Source organism: Panthera tigris, chromosome B3, assembly GCF_018350195.1.
Source record: "Panthera tigris isolate Pti1 chromosome B3, P.tigris_Pti1_mat1.1, whole genome shotgun sequence".
Taxonomy (NCBI): Eukaryota; Metazoa; Chordata; class Mammalia; order Carnivora; family Felidae; genus Panthera; species Panthera tigris.
This window is the reverse complement of record NC_056665.1, coordinates 104,924,341-104,944,380: the sequence shown is the minus strand read 5'-3', so window position 1 is coordinate 104,944,380 and position 20,040 is coordinate 104,924,341. Positions and strand designations below refer to the sequence as shown.

The 20,040-nt window shown below is 35.7% G+C and overlaps 1 protein-coding gene across 9 annotated transcripts in view; it reads right to left on the bottom strand.

Annotated features, from left to right (window-relative positions):
• KIAA0586 (KIAA0586 ortholog) overlaps positions 1 to 20,040 on the bottom strand; it is a 112,455-nt gene that overhangs the window by 25,953 nt on the left and 66,462 nt on the right. For 8 of the 9 annotated variants that reach the window (XM_015543416.2, XM_042989791.1, XM_007095234.3 and 5 more), the window contains 3 exons: positions 19,779 to 19,956; positions 12,284 to 12,438; positions 10,507 to 10,615 (listed from right to left, as the gene is read on the bottom strand). In XM_015543416.2, the coding sequence (XP_015398902.2) occupies positions 10,507 to 10,615; positions 12,284 to 12,438; positions 19,779 to 19,956 (442 nt within the window). Of the gene's footprint in view, positions 1 to 4,192; positions 4,517 to 10,506; positions 10,616 to 12,283; positions 12,439 to 19,778; positions 19,957 to 20,040 lie in introns of those variants that run through there. The other variant, XM_015543415.2, reaches the window with a different exon arrangement.

The following is a 20,040-nucleotide window of genomic DNA, read 5'->3' as shown; positions in this document are numbered from 1 at the left end:
CTGGGGGAGAGGAGAAAAGAAAAGGAATACTAAGAGGTATGGGGTTTCTTTTTAGAACAAAGGAAAGGTTCTGGGATTAGATAATGGCCATGGTTCCATAACTTTAAAAAAAATACTAAAAACCACTAAATTGTACATTTTGGGGCACCTGGGTGGCTCAGTTGGTTGAGAGGCCAACTTCGGCTCAGGTCATGATCTCACAGTTTGTGAGTTCGAGCCTCGCGTCAGGCTCTGTGCTGACAGCTCAGAGCCTGGAGCCTGCTTCTGTGTCTCCCTCTCTCCCCCACTAACGCTCTGTCTCTTGCTCTCTCTCGAAAATAAATAAAACCATCAAAAAGATTTTTTTACTTGTATACTTTAAAAAGGATAATTTTAAAATAAGAATTATATCTCAATTTTTAAAAACAGAATGAATGAATGATGCCATACTATTCTCTTTTCCTCTAGAGTTCAAGAAGACTGCCCACTGACTAATATGTAACCTGATTTAACTCTTCCTACCCTTGGGCAAAGTCTTGGCTACCCCCACCCTGCTCAACTAATTTGTCCTTGAAGAATAAGAAAACATTAACACTACAAAAGAAATCATACAATGTTTTAGAAAAGCAGGTAAAAATCTAAAAGCAGCCTTTAGATTATTCCACTATAGCTCACTATCTACATTAAAGGTGTCAGTAATTAGAAAACAATTGGGATGATATATTCTCTTTTCTCTCTTTTCTTCTTTCTTCTTTTTACTAAATAACAGAATTAAATGTTTGTGATCAGTAGCAACTGATATTTAAGTTTGATTCAATACATACTTATTGATTACTGTGCATTAAACACATTGGGAAACATCATCTCTTAAATAACAAACAAGATAACCTATCTTAACAAACCAACCACAGAACTATCAGTTTCTCTGACCTTCTGAATAATCAGTCTAGGCAATGTAGAGATGATAAAGGCAGTTCCTTCCGGAAAGCTGTTAAGTCACATAATAAATATGTATTAAATGCTTACTCCACAAAATGGTATGAAACAAGGAAAAGAATATCAGTTTTGCACTCAGGTAGGTAAGGGCTAGAATTCTATATCTTCAGTTTCTAAAACTGTGCTATGGGAAAGTTAGTTATCCTTCACGAACTTTATCCTTTTTTTTATAAAAGAAAAGGGGAATGGAACTACCTGCATGTCATGGTATTTTGAGGAATAAATGAGATAAAAGAGAGTACCTAGCAGGCTGATAGCAGAAATTATCAGTGAAACTATGATCATGTTCAGGGCACAAAAAAGCTGGGGTTGGAGTTAAAGATAAATAAGTCATTTGCAATTGGAGGTTCAGTAAGGACTCAGAAAAATGGAGCTAGATGTTGAAAAAGAAGTTTGTAGACATGCAAAGTGGGGAAAGAAGAAAATTATACATAAAAGGAAGATAACATGCAAAACATCAAGGCTTAGAAGTGTAGTGGGGCGGGGCGCCTGGGTGGCTCCATAGTCGGCTAAGTGTCTGACTTCAGCTCAGGTCATGATCTCACAGTTTATGGGTTCGAGCCCTGTGTCAGTATCAGTGCTGACTCTCAGAGCCTGGAGCCTGCTTCGGATTCTGTGTCTCCCTCTCCCTCTGCCCTTCCCCTGCTCATTCTCTGTCTCTCAAAAATAAGTTAACTTTAACAAAAAGTTTTTTAAAAAAAGTGTAGTGTGTGAGAGAACTCAGTATTTATTGAACTGGACTGGGTTAATGATACATTATATTGGATATTGGATGTGCCAGTAAAAAGTTTTGAGCTGACACTTCTTTCTTTTCTGAAATCTAAACATGTATTTTCAGATTAGCACATACTATCTTCTCTTGTGTTGCTAGTTGGTTGCTATTAATTACAAAGCTTAAATGTCTCAGGCTTCTAGCTTGAATAAAATGTATTCTCAAATAAATACCTAGAAATCCAATGTATATTATAGTGAAGATACAATGTATTATAAAAGTATAGCCAACTATCTCCTCCTGAAGTGTTAAATACAGAAAAAAAGATGTGAATAATTGTGTGTAAAATACTCAGTGTCACATTTAAACACCTTTTAACAACAAAACCTTTTATACATTCCCATATAACAAACTTTTAACAAAAGTTAACTAAGAAAATTCATAATAGAAAAGGGTCAGTAATATTTAAGTTAGCTTTACTGAAGCATAATTCATACGCAGTAAGACTTACTTTTTTTTTTTTTTTTTTTTTTGAGAAAGAGAGAGAGGAAAAGAAAGGTCACTAGAGAACAAGGGGTGGGGGGGAGAGAGAGAGAGAGAAAGAGAATATCCCACAAGGGACAGAGAGAGAAGTGGGGCTCACCGGGGGCTCATGTTTTACCCCAAAAGGGGCTCATGCTCACCCAATGGGGGCATGAGCTCACCCGATGTGGGACTCAAACTCACGAACTGTGAAATCAATGACTGAGCCACCCAGGTGCCCAAGATTCACTCTTGACAAACACATGGTTATATAACCACCACCACAATCCAGATCTAGAACATCTATATCACCTCCAAAATTCCTCCTGCCATTTGTAGTCAAACCCTGCTCTCACTCCTAGAAGCCACTGATCTGTTCTCCTAATATAGATACTTTTGTTTTTTCCCAAATGTCATATAGCTGTAATTGTCACATAAATACGGTATGAAGGCTTTTGAATTTGGCTTCTTTCACTTTATATAAAGCAATGAGACTCATCCATGCTTTTATGTATATCAGCATTTCATTCCTTTTTGTTGCTGAGTTCCATTGTATGGATGTACCATACATTGCTTATCCATTCACTTGTTGGAGGACATCTAGGTTCACTTCTTGGTAATCATAAATGAAACTGCTAAAAATTGAGTACAGGTTTTATGTGAATATAAGTTTTCAGTTCTCTTGAGTAAATACCTAGTATATGGACTGCTGGGTTGTATAATAAATTTATATTTAATTTTAGAAGAAACTGCCAAACTGTTTTTCCAAGGTGGCTGTAGCATTTTGCACTCCACCAGCAATGTACAAGAATAAGAATTGCTCGGCCTTCTCATCAATGCGTGATGTTACCAGTTTCTTTGATTTCAGCCGACCTAATGGGTAGTTAGTGGTATCTACTTTTTAATTTGCACCTCCCATTAGTAACTACTGATGTTTAACGTCTTTCTGTGTGCTCATTTGTCATCCATATAACTTTTTTTAGTGAAGTGTCTATTCAAATCTCTAAACTCATTTTTAAAATTGGGTTGTTCATTTTCCTACTACTGAGTTTTATGTTTTTAAAACATATTTTGGATTCAAGTTCTTTATCAAAAAGTGGATTTGCAAATATTTTCTCCTAATCTGTAGTTTATCCTATTTCATTCCCTTAACAGTGTCTTTTGAAAAAGTTTTTATTTTCATTAAATCCAATCAATCAATATATGCTTCTAGGAACTATGACTTTTCTATAACATCTTAAAAATCTTTGCCCAACCACAGGTCACAAAGATTTTCTCCTATTTTTCTTTTAGAAGTTTTAGTGCTTTTGGCTTTACATTTAGATTTAGGATCCATTTTGAGCTAATGTTTGTAATGTTTGTGAGATATGGGTCATGGTTCATTTTCTTGCACATAGGTGACCACTTGACCCAACACAATTTGTTGAGATCATCCTTTCTTCATTCAATTCTTTGCTATTTGTGAAAAATCAATTGATTATAAATGTATGGACTATTTTTGGATTCTATACTCTATTCCACTGATCTATCTACCTGTTAATCTTTATGCCAATACTACATTATCATGATTACTGTAGCTTTAGAAAATGTTTTAAAGCCATAGTGTAAATCCTCCAACCTCTTCTTTTTAAAAGTTATTTTGGCTATTCCAGGCCTTCTGCATTTCCTTATGAGCTTATCAATATCTACCAAAACCTTATTAGAATTTTGACTGAGATGGCACTGAATCTATGGATCAATTTGGGGAGAACTGACTTCTTAATTTTGAGTCTTATCCATTTATAGGTCTTTGATTTCTCTCATCAGATGTTTTTGTAGTTTTTAGCACACAAATCATGAAAATATTTCATTAGATTTATACCTAAATATTTCACATTTATGTTGCTATGATAAACTATAGTTTTTAATTACAATTTCCAATTTTTCATTGCTAGCTCAAAGAAATATCACTGATTTTTGTACATTGATATTGTAGCCCCTGTGAACTTGATAAACATGTTGGTTCCAGTAGGTTTTTTTGTAGGCCTTGTGGCACTTTATATAATCATGCATTACCAAATAGAAGTAAGTTTACTTCTTCCTTTCTAATCTGTATGCCTTTTTTCATTTTTCTTGCATCACTGTATTGACTAGAACAGCCAGTATGATTTTGAAAAGGAGTAATGAGAGCAGACCTCATTGCTTGTTTCCAGTTTTACTAGGAAAGCATTTAGTCTTTCACCATCATGTGTGATATTGACTATAGGTTTCTTGTAATGTCTTTCCTTTATCATGTTGAGAAAGATTCCTCTGATTCTTGGTTGAATACTGTAATCATAAAAAGATGTTGAATACTGTCAAAAGCTTTTCTAGATCTATTGAGAAAATCACATTTTTTTTTTTAAGTCTATTCATATAGTGAATTACATTGCTTTTTGAATGGTGAACCAACCTTTCTTTCCTGAGATAACCCACCTGGTCCACTTACTGTCTTTCTATATATTGTTGGATTCAATTTGCTAATATTTTATAGAGAAATTTCTTGTCTATGTTCATGAGAGATATTGGTCTATAAATTTCTTTTCCAGAAATGTCTTTGTCTGGTTTTGGTATCAGGGTAATGGTAAAAAGAGTTCTTTTCTCTTCTATTTTCTGGGAGAGTTTGAGTAGAACTGGCATTATTTCTCTCTTAAATATCTGGTAGAATTCTCCAGTGAAACCATCTGAGCCTCAAGTTTTCCTTATTGGAGCATTTTAAGCTAAAAATTCATTTTTTCTTTAACAAATATAAGATTACTTAGTTTATTATCAGCTTCTTCTCAAGTTAGATAAAATTTTTCCATTTTACCAATGTTGCCAAATTTATGAGCATAAAGATACTAATATTACTTTATAATCTCTTTAATTTCCATAGGATCTGTACTGATTTCCTCTCTCTAACTTCTAATACTAATGATTCATGTGTTTTCTCCTTTTTCCCTCATCATCCTGGCTAAGGTTTATTGATTTACCAGTCATTTCAAAGAACCAGCTTTTGGTTTCACTGGGTTTCTATTATGTTTAGGTTTTCAATTTCATTCTGTTCTTTTCCTTCCTTCTGTTTATTAGAAGTTTAATTGTCCTTCTTTTTCAGGTTTCCTCCATTAGAGGTTTAGAGCACTGATTTTAGACCTTTCTCTTCTATTATCATGTAAGCATTTATGCCATAAAATTCCCTCTAATCACTGCTTCAGCAGCATCCCATGAATTTTGGTACGTGGTGCTTCCATTTTTATTCAGTTAAAAATATTTCTTTTTTTCTTTTAATTTTTTGAGAGACAGACACAGAGAGCAAGCGATGGGGTGGGGGGGTGGGGGGAGAGTGAGGGAGACACAGAATCTGAAGCAGGCTCCAGGCTCTGAGTTGTCAGCACAGAGCCTGATGTGGGGCTCAAACCCACAAACTGTAAGATCATGACCTGAGCCGTAGCTGGATGCTCTACTGAATGAGCCACCCAGGTGCCCCAAGTTCAAAATAGTTCTAATTCCCTTTGTAATTTCCTTTTTGACCCAAGGTTTATTAAAATGTGTGCAATTTGATTTCCAAATATTTAGGAATGTTCCAGGAATCTTTGTTATTCATTTTCATTTTCATTCCACTGAGGTCAGAGAATATATTTTGTATGATTTTAACTGTTTTAAATTTACTGAGGTTTGTTTCATGATACAGAATATTGTCAATCTTGGTTAATGTTTCAAGTTTACTTAGGAAGTAAAATCAGCTTTTTAAAAAAAATTTAAGTTTATCTATTTATTTTGATAGAGAGAAAAAGCATCAGTGAAGGAAGGGTAGAAAGAGAATCCTAAGCAGGCTCCGCACTGTCAGCATGGAGCCTGATGCAGGGCTTGAACCCATGAACTGTGAGATTCTGACCTGAGCTGAAGTTGAACACTTAACTGAGCCACCCAGGTGCCCCCAAATCAGCTTTTTATCAACTAGGTCCAATTGGTCAATATTGTTGCTTAGATCTTCTACACTCTTATTTATTTTATTTTTATTTTTTTATCAATTTTTTTTAATTTAAATTTTGGTTAGTTAACATACAGTGAAATATTGGTTTCAGGAGTTGAATTCAGTGATTTATCATTTACATACAACAATCAGTGCTCATCACAACAGGTGCCCTCTTTAATGCCCATCACCCATCTAGCCCATCCCTCCCCCCCATCAACCCTCAGTCTGTTCTCTATTGTTAAGAGTCTTTTGTGGTGTGTTTCCCTCTCTTCTTCCCTGCACCCTTCCCATATGTTCATCTGTTTTGTTTCTTAAATTCTACATATGAGTAAAATCATATGGTATTTGTTTTTCTTTGATTGATTTATCTCGCTTACCATAATACATTCTAGCTCCATCCACGTTTTTGCAATTGGCAAGATTTCATTCTTTTTGATAGCTGAATAATATATATATACCACATCTTCTTTATCCATTCATCAGTTGATGGACATTTGGGCTCTCTCCATATTTTGGCTATTGTTGATAATCCTGCTATAAACATTGGGGTGCTTGTACTCCTTTGCATCTGTATTTTTTGTATCTTCACAAAATAAAATGCTTTTGCACAGTGAAGGAAACCGTCAACAAAAACAAAAAGGTGACCTACTAAATGGGAGAAGATATTTGCAAATGATATATCCAATAAGGGGTAATATCCAAAATAAAGAAAGAACCTATATACCTCAACACTAAAAACCAATCTGATTTAAAAATAGGCAGAGGATTTAAATAAACATTTTTCTAAAAAAGACAAGTGGCCAACAGAAACATGTAAAGATGCTCAACATCCCTAATCATCAGGGAAATGCAGATCAAAGCCACAATGAGATATTACCTCACACCTGTCAGAATGACTAAAATAAAAAAGGACAAGAAATAACAAGTGTTGGCAAGGATGTAGAGAAAAAGGTACACTGTTGGTGGGAATGTATATTGGTACAGCCACTGTGGAAAATATGAGGTCCTCAAAAAATTAAAAATAGAAATATCATGTGATCCAACAATTCCACTACTGGATACTTATCCAAATAAAACAAAAATACAAATTCAAAAAGATATTTGCACCTCTATGTTTATTGCAGCTTATTTATAACAGCCAAGACACGGAAACAATGTTAAGTCCCCATTGACAAATGGATAAGAAAGATCTCTCTCTCTCTCTCTCTCTCTCTCTCTCTCTCTCTCTCTCTCACACACACACACACACACACACACACACATACACACAAACACAGGAATATTACATAGCAATAAAAAAGGGTAAGATTGTACTATGTGAAACAACAAGGATGGACCCAGAGGGTATTATGCTAAGTGAAGGAAGTCAGACTGAGAAAGACAAATATGTATGATTTCACTCTTATGTGTAATCTAAAAAAATAAAACAAGTGAATAAGCAGAATCAGACCTATAAATATAGAGAATAAACTGATGGTTGCTAGAAGGAAGGGTCGGGGGGGAGATAGGCAAAACAGTTAATAGGGGGCAGTGGGAGAATCAGGCTTCCAGTTATGGAATGAATAAGTCATGGGAATAAAAAGCACAGCATAAGGACTATAGTCAGTGATGTTGTAATAGTGTCTGTCATGTGATGACAGATGGCAGCTACCCTTGTGGTGAGCACAGCATAATGTATAAACTTGTCAAATCACTATATTGTACCCAGAAAACTAGTGTAACATTGTGTGTCAAATATACTCAAATTAAAAAAAAAAACATATTGATAGAATGTAAAAAATAAAAAAATAAAGTGAACTATTTTAATACATTACTTTATAGAATTTAACTGTTCTTGGGTTTATAACAAACAAGCAGATTTAAAACTAGTCTCTTATTTATATGGAAGAAAGTCAACTTGCCCAGAAAAAGAAGCAGTAAAAGTTAACTTGCATAGTAAAAAGGAAAAAAAATTAAATGACTCACTGAAATCACTTAAATTGTTATGTTCACTATTAACCCATTAATCAGGACCTAGAATCAGAAAATGGTATCCTGTGGTCAAAAATACAACCAATGAATTCAATACCAAATGAAAGAATTTCACTCTTAGATTCCAAAGATAACCATCTGTCAGATCAATTCAGTTTCTTTTTATATTAAAAGCTGAAAGTAATAATCAAGGGGGGGGGGGCGGAAACAAGGATTTTACAGACTTGTCAGAAGCATAGTGCTGGAACTCATGTCCTACCAAATCTTCAGTCAATTTGTAATGATCACTGAAACAGCTGCTACTGCTAGCAAAGCTACTTGATTCTTTATATACACATATTAAACTAGAACACATTTCAAAGTGAAATATAGGGTACTTCTCCCCAAAACAGTCATAATTTGGGGTTCAAGTATTCTTAGAAGCATTTAGCTGCCAGAAAAGATGTGGTTTTGATTCCCTTGTGATAAGGTGAATTTCCTTCATTATCTTCAAGGCCTGTATGACAGATAGGATTGAATTCCTTCAAGGTCACCCAAAGTCCTGAGAGCCCTAGAGGATTATTTTGGCACTGTGACCCTCCTATTCTCTGAAACATTTGGCAATGTCTTAGAGTTTCATCAGAGAAAAAATAAAACCCACAAAATTTATGGGAAAAAAAAAAAAAGTCATAACTGACTATATTTGCCAAGGCAATCACATTCATTAAAAAAGTATTCAATATGGAGATCTGTATCAGTTATAGAGTGAAACACTTGGCTTCTATTTTCAAATGTTCTATTTATAGCTCACTGGGTATTTATTTGTCTCAGTCAAAGCTGATATAGGTCTGATCCTCTAACTTTTGTATTACATATAAAATTAAATGAAAAAAAATTATATATATTAAATCTAACCATTCTAAACTCTTCTAAATAAAACTTGCTTTAACCAGCTAACACCTCGGTTTCTTTTATTCATACAATTTTTATTGACTTATTAAACGTTAATTAGACACTATTCAACAACATTGTACTTCATGACATTTTGTTGTAAGCCAACAAGAATTTATTGCCATCTTGTGGTCATTCATGTATGTGAAACTGAATGTCATTTTCCCGAAGAGAGACACTTTAAAATCTCACCAAATTTTCCCATCACCTGAGAAAAATGATCATTTTATCACATACAATATCTCCCAAGGAGACAAAATTTACTAATAATTTTAAGACATTACAATTTTTTTAAACCTAACTTAAATATATAGTCTTTGACCGTGAATGTTAACAGTACTCAGGAGAAGGACATCAAGTCAGTCCTGCCATTATCTTAGAAACATTCATTTGTTCCTATCTATAGACTGTCTTAATTTTTAAATACTGTAAGAAGAGTTTTATAGCCAAGTTTCCATGGGATTCTAAAATACAATATTCACATTACTGTACCATGGTCAGGTTAAAAAGGTGGTCAGGAAGGCAAAGTTCTGAGAGGTGGGAGCAAGAGAGGAACAAAAAACAAAAGTAAAAATCTAAACCTCATATAGCATAATTTTAATAAATATCTTGAGTATGTCCTTGTTTTAGGTCTTTCCTGTAACACTAAATGTATAGTTACATTTGCAATTATACTGGCATTCAGTAAATGAGATTAAAAAAAAAACACAATCATAAAAGCAAAGAAAAATGTTCTACTGCTTAAAACATTCCTAATACTTCTTCCTGGATTGTGGAAATAAAGTTTTAAAACAGAAGATATCTTAATTTCTACTGCCAAATTTCAGAGTTTAGGTTATATTAAATTTAAGTGACTAAGAAGCAAGAAGGTAAATAAAGCAGAAAGCCAACAGTCTTTCAGAAACATAAAGGAACATCAAAATGCTATGATGCTGACTATAGAAGTGAAGTTCAACCACATAACTGGTCATTTACATAATGTGCATTCAATGTGAGAATCCTTTGTTTTTTTTAAGTTGTGTTTATTGGTCAACATCACCCACAACACTGAATAGCCTTTACAAAGAAGCACCTTTACAGCCACAGCCCCTGCCTTTTTCACGTAATTTAAAATAGACAACTCTGACACAAATACAGACCTATAAACAGATAAAAAGGCAATCAATTGCATAAGAACCAAAAGATAAGATTAAAGGAAAAACACTAAGAGTTTTTAAAATTCATTAGAAATGGAGTTTATCGGTACAAAGAACAAATATACAGTCAAATATGATACGAGATTCTTTATCCCAATGGACTAAGAAAAAACAGAAAACCTACAGACAAGAATGTGATGTAGACAAAAATAAAGAATTTTCATCATATACTTGTTCAATATCAGGGCAAGCATCAAACTATTACATTACAAGAAAATGAATCTTACCTTGTTGCTGTGAAAGTGAAATATCAGATTTACTTCTTACACGTATTAAACGACTTTGTGCAGGCTTGTGTTCAACTTGTTTCACATCTTGGTCATGCTTTTGTTGGTACTTAAGAATTTAAGACATGAAGTCATAACATTGTTTTTTAAGTTACTTTAAAAAGTTTTGAGCAATTAAACTATTTAGTTGTTTCTTATATAAAATTCGAATATTATACATGTCCTCTAATTGCTAAATGGGTGATAGAGTACATATTACTAGAGAAAAGACATTGGAAATAAAATCTTTCAAAAGATTTGGATAATATATACAGATTTCAAATATTCAAATCATTTCATAATTCAAAGCTCCTTATAAATCAAACTATTCTAGATATATACACATGATGGATTTAGACAGGATAAAAACTTAATGTGGTTGTTAAACTCTCCCATATAACCATTTTTACATAAAATGAAAATCTGCATAATGCACTGCAATTTTCAAAGAGCTTTTCTATACAGTAACATCACTTAATTCTCACAAGCATGAGTACTGTTATCCTCCTTTGACATTCAAGAAATGTGCACTCCACCACAAGCCCCATCATCTCTCTTCCTAGTACCTATAACCTAACCAAATTTGAAATTTACAATAGTCACAAATTCTTTCACAACCACACATCACAAACTGTGAAAGCCATTTTATTTCTTCCTTTTACTATTTTATGGTCCTAATTATGAATGAGTGCCTGAAAACAGCTATCAGATATACTTTGACAGGACTTTAAAAAGATACCTCTTGATTCTTATCAGCCACGAGTTGACCCACAAGCTGAACCCAGGCAATTGGAAGCTCCTTACTCTGGTCCTGTCCTTGGAATATGCGTCCCATCTACTATTTCCATACTGGCAGTCATTAAAGGACATAGCCTTGAGAGGGGAAGGTGTTATGACACCGTCTGGACTGAATACCTGACTGAACCCAATTAAGGCTTCTATATAAACTTTTAAGATTCTGGTGGCTGGGTGCAGAGATCTACCGGTCTTACAAGTGCCCAAGACAGGTCTGGTAAGTAAGTCCCCTTGCTTCTTTAAACCTACCATCTGCCAATCTGGAGTGGTATGTGTCTTTATTCGGTCTCTCCTTGCTCTCCATGAATAGGGGCCAGTTTTAAACTTCACCCAGGAAACTCCTGAGGTTGCAACCAGCAATACCAACCCCATGCAATGCTATGCAATATCATGAAATACATAGTGATAAACTAATCTACAGTGAGAAATCCATGCCATTACACAGATACAAAACTGTTTTTAATAACGTGAACATTTCTTTACATGCTGGAGAGTAATTAACCTATTTTTTCAGTACAGAAGATTACATGGGCCATTGGCCTAACTCACCATGAAATTGCTTATGTAACAGCTTTTGCAAAATTTAACATAATAAATTTTTCTTGAGTATCTGCTATATGCAAATTAATGAGCTAGATTTCATGATGACACAAAGTATCAATAATAGCTACCTAATCAGCATTATATATATGTATATGTGCATATATATATATGCTATTTTTAATCTCTAAATAAAGATGAGGAAACCAAGGGTTAGAAAAAGGCTATGTATTCAAGGTCATAGCTAGGGTCCAGATGAGCTAAGAGTTGTATCCAGGCTTGAATTAACAAATAAAGGAAGCATGGTTTGAAACTGACTCCAAAGACTAATCTCTTGGCAGTGCATCATGCTAAGCCAAAATTATTACCATTCTCATTTTAAGTAAAGTACAAGGATTATTACCTGATGATTATCTTCAACTGCTCCTGATAACTGAACATCATTTTCTTGCACTGTCAGAAGTGTTGTGGGAAGAGCAAGGTTAGAATTTGGCTGCAACTCCAATTCTCCCAAACTCATTGGACCATGACTAGCACATGAATCTTCATAAACACCACCTGTTGTCAAATATATAAACAAAAAGTTAAAATAAATTGTTTAATTTGATTTCTGCTCAGGTCATGATCTCACAGTTCATGAGTGCAAGCCCCACATTGGGCTCTGTACTGACAGTGTAGAGCCTACCTGGGACTCTCTGTCTCCCTCTCTCTCTGCCCCTCCCCCCATCACACGTGCATGCACATACTCTGTCTCTCTCAAAAATAAATAAGTAAACAAAAAATAAATATAAATATGTACTAAATAATGAAAATCTCACAAGAAAATCTAGGAGACTATAGGTATAAACTTGTGTTAGAAGAGACCATAAAAACACAGAAAGTATAAAAGATAAAAATAACTAAGGACACCTGGGTGGCTCAATCAGTTGAGTGTCCGACTCCTGATTTCAGCTCAGGTCAAGGCCTCATGGCTGTGGAATCGAGCCCCACAATCAGGGTCTGCACTGAGCGTGAAGCCTGCTTGGGATTCTCTCTCTGCCTCTCTCTATGCCCCTCCCCTGCTCATGGTTTCTCTCTCTCTCAAAATAAATAAACATCTTAACATATACATATAGAAATAACTACATAAATTTTTTTTTAGCTATATGGCAAAGAAAGACCATAAATAATGTCAGTACAAATTTAGAAAAAGATATTTGCAATACAGATGTTAAAAAACATCAAAAATATAGAAATAGCTCTTACAAAGTTATAAGAAAAATTTAGAACCTAATAGATGGGGAAAGAATTTAAGCAGGCAATTCACAGAGAACAAATCCAAATGGCCAACAAACATGAAAAGAAGCCCACAGGCAGTCAGAGACTTGTAATTTCCACAGGATTTACTGTGTAAAAACAAATGCAGGCAAGTGGGCATTCTATCTTAACTTGTAAAATAACAGTGTACACATACATCGTATGTATCCATCATGAATGTTAAACATGTGAGTGTGTCTATGGATAAAAAGAGGAAGATTACATATGAGAATCTTAACAAGAGTTAGCTGGGGTAAGGCATATAGGACAGGAGAAAACATGAGGATGAGAGGTGGATGGAAACTAATGTATGACATGATCACATTTTGTTTTATGTAAAATTATACATGGTTAATGTATGGGTATAAAGAAAAAGTAATTAAAAAGACACAAGGTAAACTTTGATAAAAGACCTAAATGTAAAAACTCAGAAGGTATATAATCAAACATCTCTTCCAAAGCATTCAAAGTGCATAATAGCTTTCAACTCCTGTAACACCCTATCATTTAACATATATTCACTGGCTATGTCATAGGTGTTACACACTCTGCTAGACAACAGGAATGAGACAGTGAACCCTCAAGTGAGATTACAGATCAGTGTGACAAAAGCAACTTTAGGCAGGCTACAGAGAGCACATACGACAGGTATCTAACCCAGTGATAAAGGGTCACCATGACAGCCATCATAACAATGCTGAATTTGCTCAACAACGCGATGGTGTCACTTCTACAAAGTATGCTCATGGAGTATGAGTGTTTCGTCTGTATAAAGTAACTTAACCCCTTGTAACTATCATATCACTCACATCAAATTTATCATAAGTTGGGGCACCTGGGTGGCTCAGTCGGCTGAGCGTCCGACTTCAGCTCAGGTCATGATGGCGCAGTCTGTGAGTTCGAGCCCCGTGTCAGGCTCTGTGCTGACAGCTCAGAGCCTGGAGCCTGCTTTGGATTCTGTGTCTCCCTCTCTCTCTGCCCCTTCCCTGCTCATGCCCTGTCTCTCTCTCTCTCTCTCTCTCTCTCTCTCTGTCAAAAATAAACATTAAAAAAATTTATCATAACTTGAAATCCCTAATTTTACTCTACTAGAATCTTACTGCTATGCAAAGGCAACCTCAGACTTAGAAACTTCAACTTTCAGAGAAGACTAAGTCCACCCAAAATTGCCAGTGCCCAGCAGCAGCTTTGGGTTTGTCATGTCTAATAGGTTTTTCCATTTGTAGGGAATGGATGCCTAAAGCCATCTGAAATTAAGTCTAATGCTTAAAACCCCACTCATCCTTATGTCCTCATAATTCTATCCTTTCTCCATATTCCTTTCTCTTAGTGAATGGAAATTCCCAGCTACCCAACCATTCTAGCCAGAAACCTGGAAATGTCTTAGATCCTTTCTTTTGCACTTCTTATATTCAAACTAAATGTTGTCCATTCCCCTCCTTAACTGTCTCTCAAATCTCCCTTTTTACATTTCCTCACTGTTAAGTAGTGTTTCACCAGCTTTACTGCAACAGCTGTCCAGTCAGCCTCCTTGCCTCCAGTCTTAATACTCTCCTCTACTCATCACACTGCACCTGAGATGATCTTGCTAAATAAAAGGCAAAGATGATCATATCAGTCATTTACTTAAAATCCTTATGGATCTGTGAATATCAAAAAACATTCAGAAGTGATAGAAATTCAAGACTAAATTTTCCATGGGAATAAATATAAAGTAACATTGGCATTTTGTGCACAAATGGATCCATATCATTTCAGAGTGAATCCAAAAGCTACTTCATGTATTATCGAAGATTTTTTAGGATCTACTTTCTGCTCACTACTCCAATCTCACTGCTTCCTAAACTCTAGCTCATTAATAAAGTACTTATATTTCCTTAAGTCTTGCTATTTTTTTTATTTTTTATTTTTATTTTTATTTTTTCCTCTTGTCTCATTGCATATTCTGCCTGGAAGTTCCCTCCTCATTTACTACATGGCAAACATCTATTCATCTTTGAGAATCCACTTCAAGTAAGCCTCCTCTGATGTTTGAAGTCCTTTTTTGATTGCCCTCTCCAGGTACAAGTGACCTATATCCCATCCTACATGAACTTCTTAGAGGTAACTATGATAATTTATTGCATGTTTGTGCCCTCTCATCTATTACTTTTACCAGAGGAAAAAAATCATTATGGACAGGGCCTTACTGGGTTTTATATTCCTAGCTTCTAGAATGTGCATAGAGCATAGCAAGCACTCAAAAACTATTTTCTGAATGAATAAGTAAATGAACAAACTGGAATATGCTTATTATACTCCACCATTAAGATCTGATTTCATATCAGGTCTTGTGGGAAAATGTCTCTGAGGCTTCTCCTGTGGGTAGAGTCCTCCCCTGCACTCCACAGCTGTTTGTGTTGTTGTACTAACCACACAGTATTACTGTATAATCTTTCTTGTATTTCTCTTACACTAGTTTGTAAACTTCCTTGAGAGCAGATATCCATCATTTCTGTATCTCAAGTGTCTAACACTGTACCAAGTGTCTACCATTGTACATAATATAGTACCAGATACATAGTAGGTACTCAATACAAGCTTTCTGAGTAAATGAGAGCTACAATTAGTAGTGTATCTCAGAGTCCTCACAAGTTGTTTAAGAATATCAGTTTACATTTTAGGGTGGTTTTTTTTTTTTTATTTTTTTAACGTTTATTTCTCAGAGACAGAGAGAGACACAGCATGAACAGGGTAAGGGCAGAGAGAACAGGAGACACAGAATCCAAAGCAGGCTCCAGGCCCTGAGCTGTCAGCACAGAGCCCTTCATGGGACTCGAACCCACAAACCGTGAGATCATGACCCGAGCTGAAGTTGGATGCTTAACTGACTGAGCCACCCAGGTGCCCCTAGGCGCTTTAAGACACTTCGTCAAAGCTAATTTTGCATCTTTTGTTACTCAACCCAAACTGAGAACCTCAGGATTAGGAAGAGTGGTAGGGGGATAGAGGTTGCCAATAGGACAATTTCTGAAAAAGGTGCAGAGGTAGGGAGAGCAAAGTAAGAATAGATGAGCCTCTGTAGGTAAAGTTATTTAAAAAATCAGTGTAGGGCACCTGGGTGGCTCATTAGGTTAAGCATTCAATTTCGGCTCCGGTCATGATCTCATGGCTCATGGGTTTGAGCCTCACATCAGGCTCTGTGCTGACAGCTCAGAGCCTGGAGCCTGCTTTGGATTCTGTGTCTCCCTCTCTTTCTGCCCCTTCCCCACTCACATTCTGTCTCTCTCTCTCCTTCAAAAATAATTAAACACTAAAACAACAACAACAACAACAACAATATAAAAGGCATGAGATTAGCCACCAACAGAAATAATGACACATGGTATTCATTCTTCTCTAGTAACCATTATGTAGCAAAATACTTGAAACAAGAGGAACAAGTTAGCTCTCAAAGGGGCATAGTCCTTTTAGGCAACTGTGGATAGTTTGTTTCCATGAAGTACATGTAAGAAGGTGTATTTACATACTCCAAGAATTATTAAAGAAAACAACACTTACGAATTAGTCACTGTGGTGACTACTTTATATGTGTTGTCATTTACTACCCCTAATAACCTTAAGGGGTGGATACTATTTGTGGTAACCAGCCTCCAAGATGGCCCCCTGAATCCTGTCTCCTGGTATTCATAAGTTTCTGTCCTCCCCTACTATATTATTCCAGGATTGGTCTGTGTTATTGATAGGATGTGGTAGAAACGATGGCATGTCACTTCTGAGATTAGGATATAAAAGACACTGTGGGTTACATTTTGATTGCTTACTTTCTCTCAGATCATCTGCTTTGGGAGAAGCCAGCTGCAATGTCATAGGCAGCTCTATACAAAGGTTCATGTAGTGAGGAAATGAGGCCTCTTGCCAGCAGCCATGTGAATGAGACTGAAAAAAAGATCCTCCAACCCTTGTGGAAGCCTCAGCCCCAGAAAACAGCTTGACTGCAACCTCACAGGAGATCCTGAGAATTACCCAGCTAAGACACTCCCAGATTCCTGACTTTCAGAAATACGTGAGATAATAAATGCTTGCTGTCTTCTGCTGCTAATTTTGGGGGTGATTTGTTATACAGCAATAGATAACTAATATACTAATATTATCCTCACTTGATAGATGAAGAAACTTGGGCTTGGAGATATTAAGTTACTTGTCCCAAAATACACAAAGTTGGAATTCAAACTGATATCTCAAACTCCAAAAGCCCAAATTCTTAGCCACACTCTGCCATATTACCTCATTAATATGCTCAATCTTAATGTTAAGCCACACTACTTACTATTTTTTCCTATTAAGCAAATATCTACAGTGTACCTACTATTATAAATACACTTTACTATACGTAATATGCTAGGTACTACCAGATGTATTAGGAGGGACATATCCAATAGGATCTATCCTCATGTATTTTATTCTATAATAATTTAACAAGTACCTAGTTGTTCTCAAGTACCTAACAGCTCTCAAGAGATCTGTGAGAGCCACCTAGTGTCAATTCTGTTTAACTGCAATCTGCACAGTTAGCTGGATACAAATATAGCAAGCAAAGGGGGAAAGAAAAAGAGAGGCAAACTCTTTTTCAGAAAAGAAACAGACTCCTACTTATAGAGCACAAAGTGATGGTTACCAGAGGGGAGGTGGGTGGGTAATAGGTGAAACAGGTGATGGTGATTAAGGAGTGCACTTGTGATGAGCACTAGGTGTTGTATGGAAGTATTGAATCACTATATTGTACACCTGAAACTAATATTACATTGTATGTTAAGTAACTGGAATTTAAATTAAAACTTTAAAAAGTCACATTTTATGCCATTAAAAAAAATTTTACTGTTTATTTTTGACAGAGAGAGACAGAGAGCATGAGTAGGGGAGGGGCTGAGAGAAAAGGAGACACAGAATCTGAAGCAGGCTCCATGCTCTGAGCTGTCAGCACAGAGCCTGACGTGGAGCTTGAACTCATGAGCCATGAGATCATGACCTGAGCCGAAGTCAGATGCTTAACCAAGTAAGCCACCCAGGTGCTCCTATGCCATTTTAAATCCTACTAATTTAAGAGAATGTCAAACATTTAATGCTCTCACTATGTGCACAAAATGAGAAATAACTCCAATCTTACTTCACATTTATTCTCCTGGAAAACTTAGTCTTGAATATCTCTCAATTCTGAATGACAAAAGGTGTTCACTCAATATAAAATGGAGATTTTAAATACCCTACAACAATGTTTTTCTGACTTCATGCATTTCCTTTTCTGATTTACAGAGAAATCTGCATACCTCTAGAAGTCCTTTTCACTTAAGAGAATGCAGCAGTGGGTATGGAAGAACCAGTAAATGAGAATATATTTGCTCTTCATTAATCTGAGGATTGCATATTTGCACATTCATCTACCCAATAAAATTTATTTGGAACCCCAAAATCAATAGTCACAGTGCTTTTGTGGTCATTCACAGATATGTGTAGACCAGTAAAAAACTTTCGCATCACCCAATATACACTTCACCTGCTGAGGTTGAACAAGGTGATGCTCTGCTTTATTTCAGCTCTTATACTGTAAACAAGTTGTTTTTTTTGTTTGTTTTTTTGTTTTTTTTATTTTTGCCGTCTGTGTATGCTTTGTTCAGATTTTTGTGCGTTTTTTTTGTTGGTGATTTGTGGTTTTAAGTGGCCCCCAGTCATACTGCTAAACTGCTATCTGATACCCTAAGTGCACAAAAGCTGTGATGGGCATTAGAAAATGCATGGATTGGATAAGCTTTGTTCAGGCATGAGCTACAGTGTTGTGGACCCTGAGCTCAATGTTAATGCATCAACAATATATATTATAATAAGTTCATTTAAACAGAAACACAAAAACACAGATGTGGTCATTTGACAAAGATGTTATGATCAGAGGCTTGCAGGAACCTAGCCCTGTATTCTCCCCTAGGAGCAATGGGTCAGTATTTACTAATTCAGTGTTGCTGGTGAACACATAACTAATCACTGAATATGCTAGTGTTCGGTATGCTCTGTTCTATTTTTATTTCCAAAATATTATAGCAGAAAGTTTAGCTAATGAGGTTCTAAAATAGCCATGAGTGCACTGAGCAATGTGTCAGAAATTCATGCAACGTAAAGAGTGAATTTCTACAGTATCATCTAATTTAACCTGTCTAAACAAGGCATGTTCTGTCACAGTTTTGATGTTCTAATTATATTTGTCTAATATGTAGTATAATAAATATATGACTTAAAATTTTTTAAGTGAATGCATACTACCAAAATTACCTCATGTACCACCCTCAAATACTAACACTGACACCTGAATCACATTTGGGAAAATATTGGTATATATTCCACAAACAGTCATTACTAAATTTTTTAATAATGGCACTTTTGATAATTTTTAATAAAAAAAATTTGCCCGCACTTAAAATAATTATTTTCTTAATTCAGATTAAGATCGCTACTGTAATTATAATACAAAACAACATAACATTCAGTATGAGAACAATACAAAAAAAGTGTGATGGCATTCAAGTGAATATTCTAATAAATGATACATCAAGAAGCAGTATTTTGATGTATACCTGTAACTGTGTCAAACTGCTGAGATAATGGGTTAGGAGCACATTTTTGATCCAATGACTCCGCATTAGTGGCAGGTGGCTGCACAGGGACGGAATGTCCCAGTAGGATGTTCTCTGCTGCTGCTGTCAGCCTGGGCCTTTGTCCTTCACTAAGTTCACCTGCACTGTATTCCAAGTCCTGTAAAAGGTAGAAACAATGGTTTCAAACCCTGTGTTAAAATCAAGTCAAGGGGCACCTGGGTGGCTCAATCAGCTGAAGGTC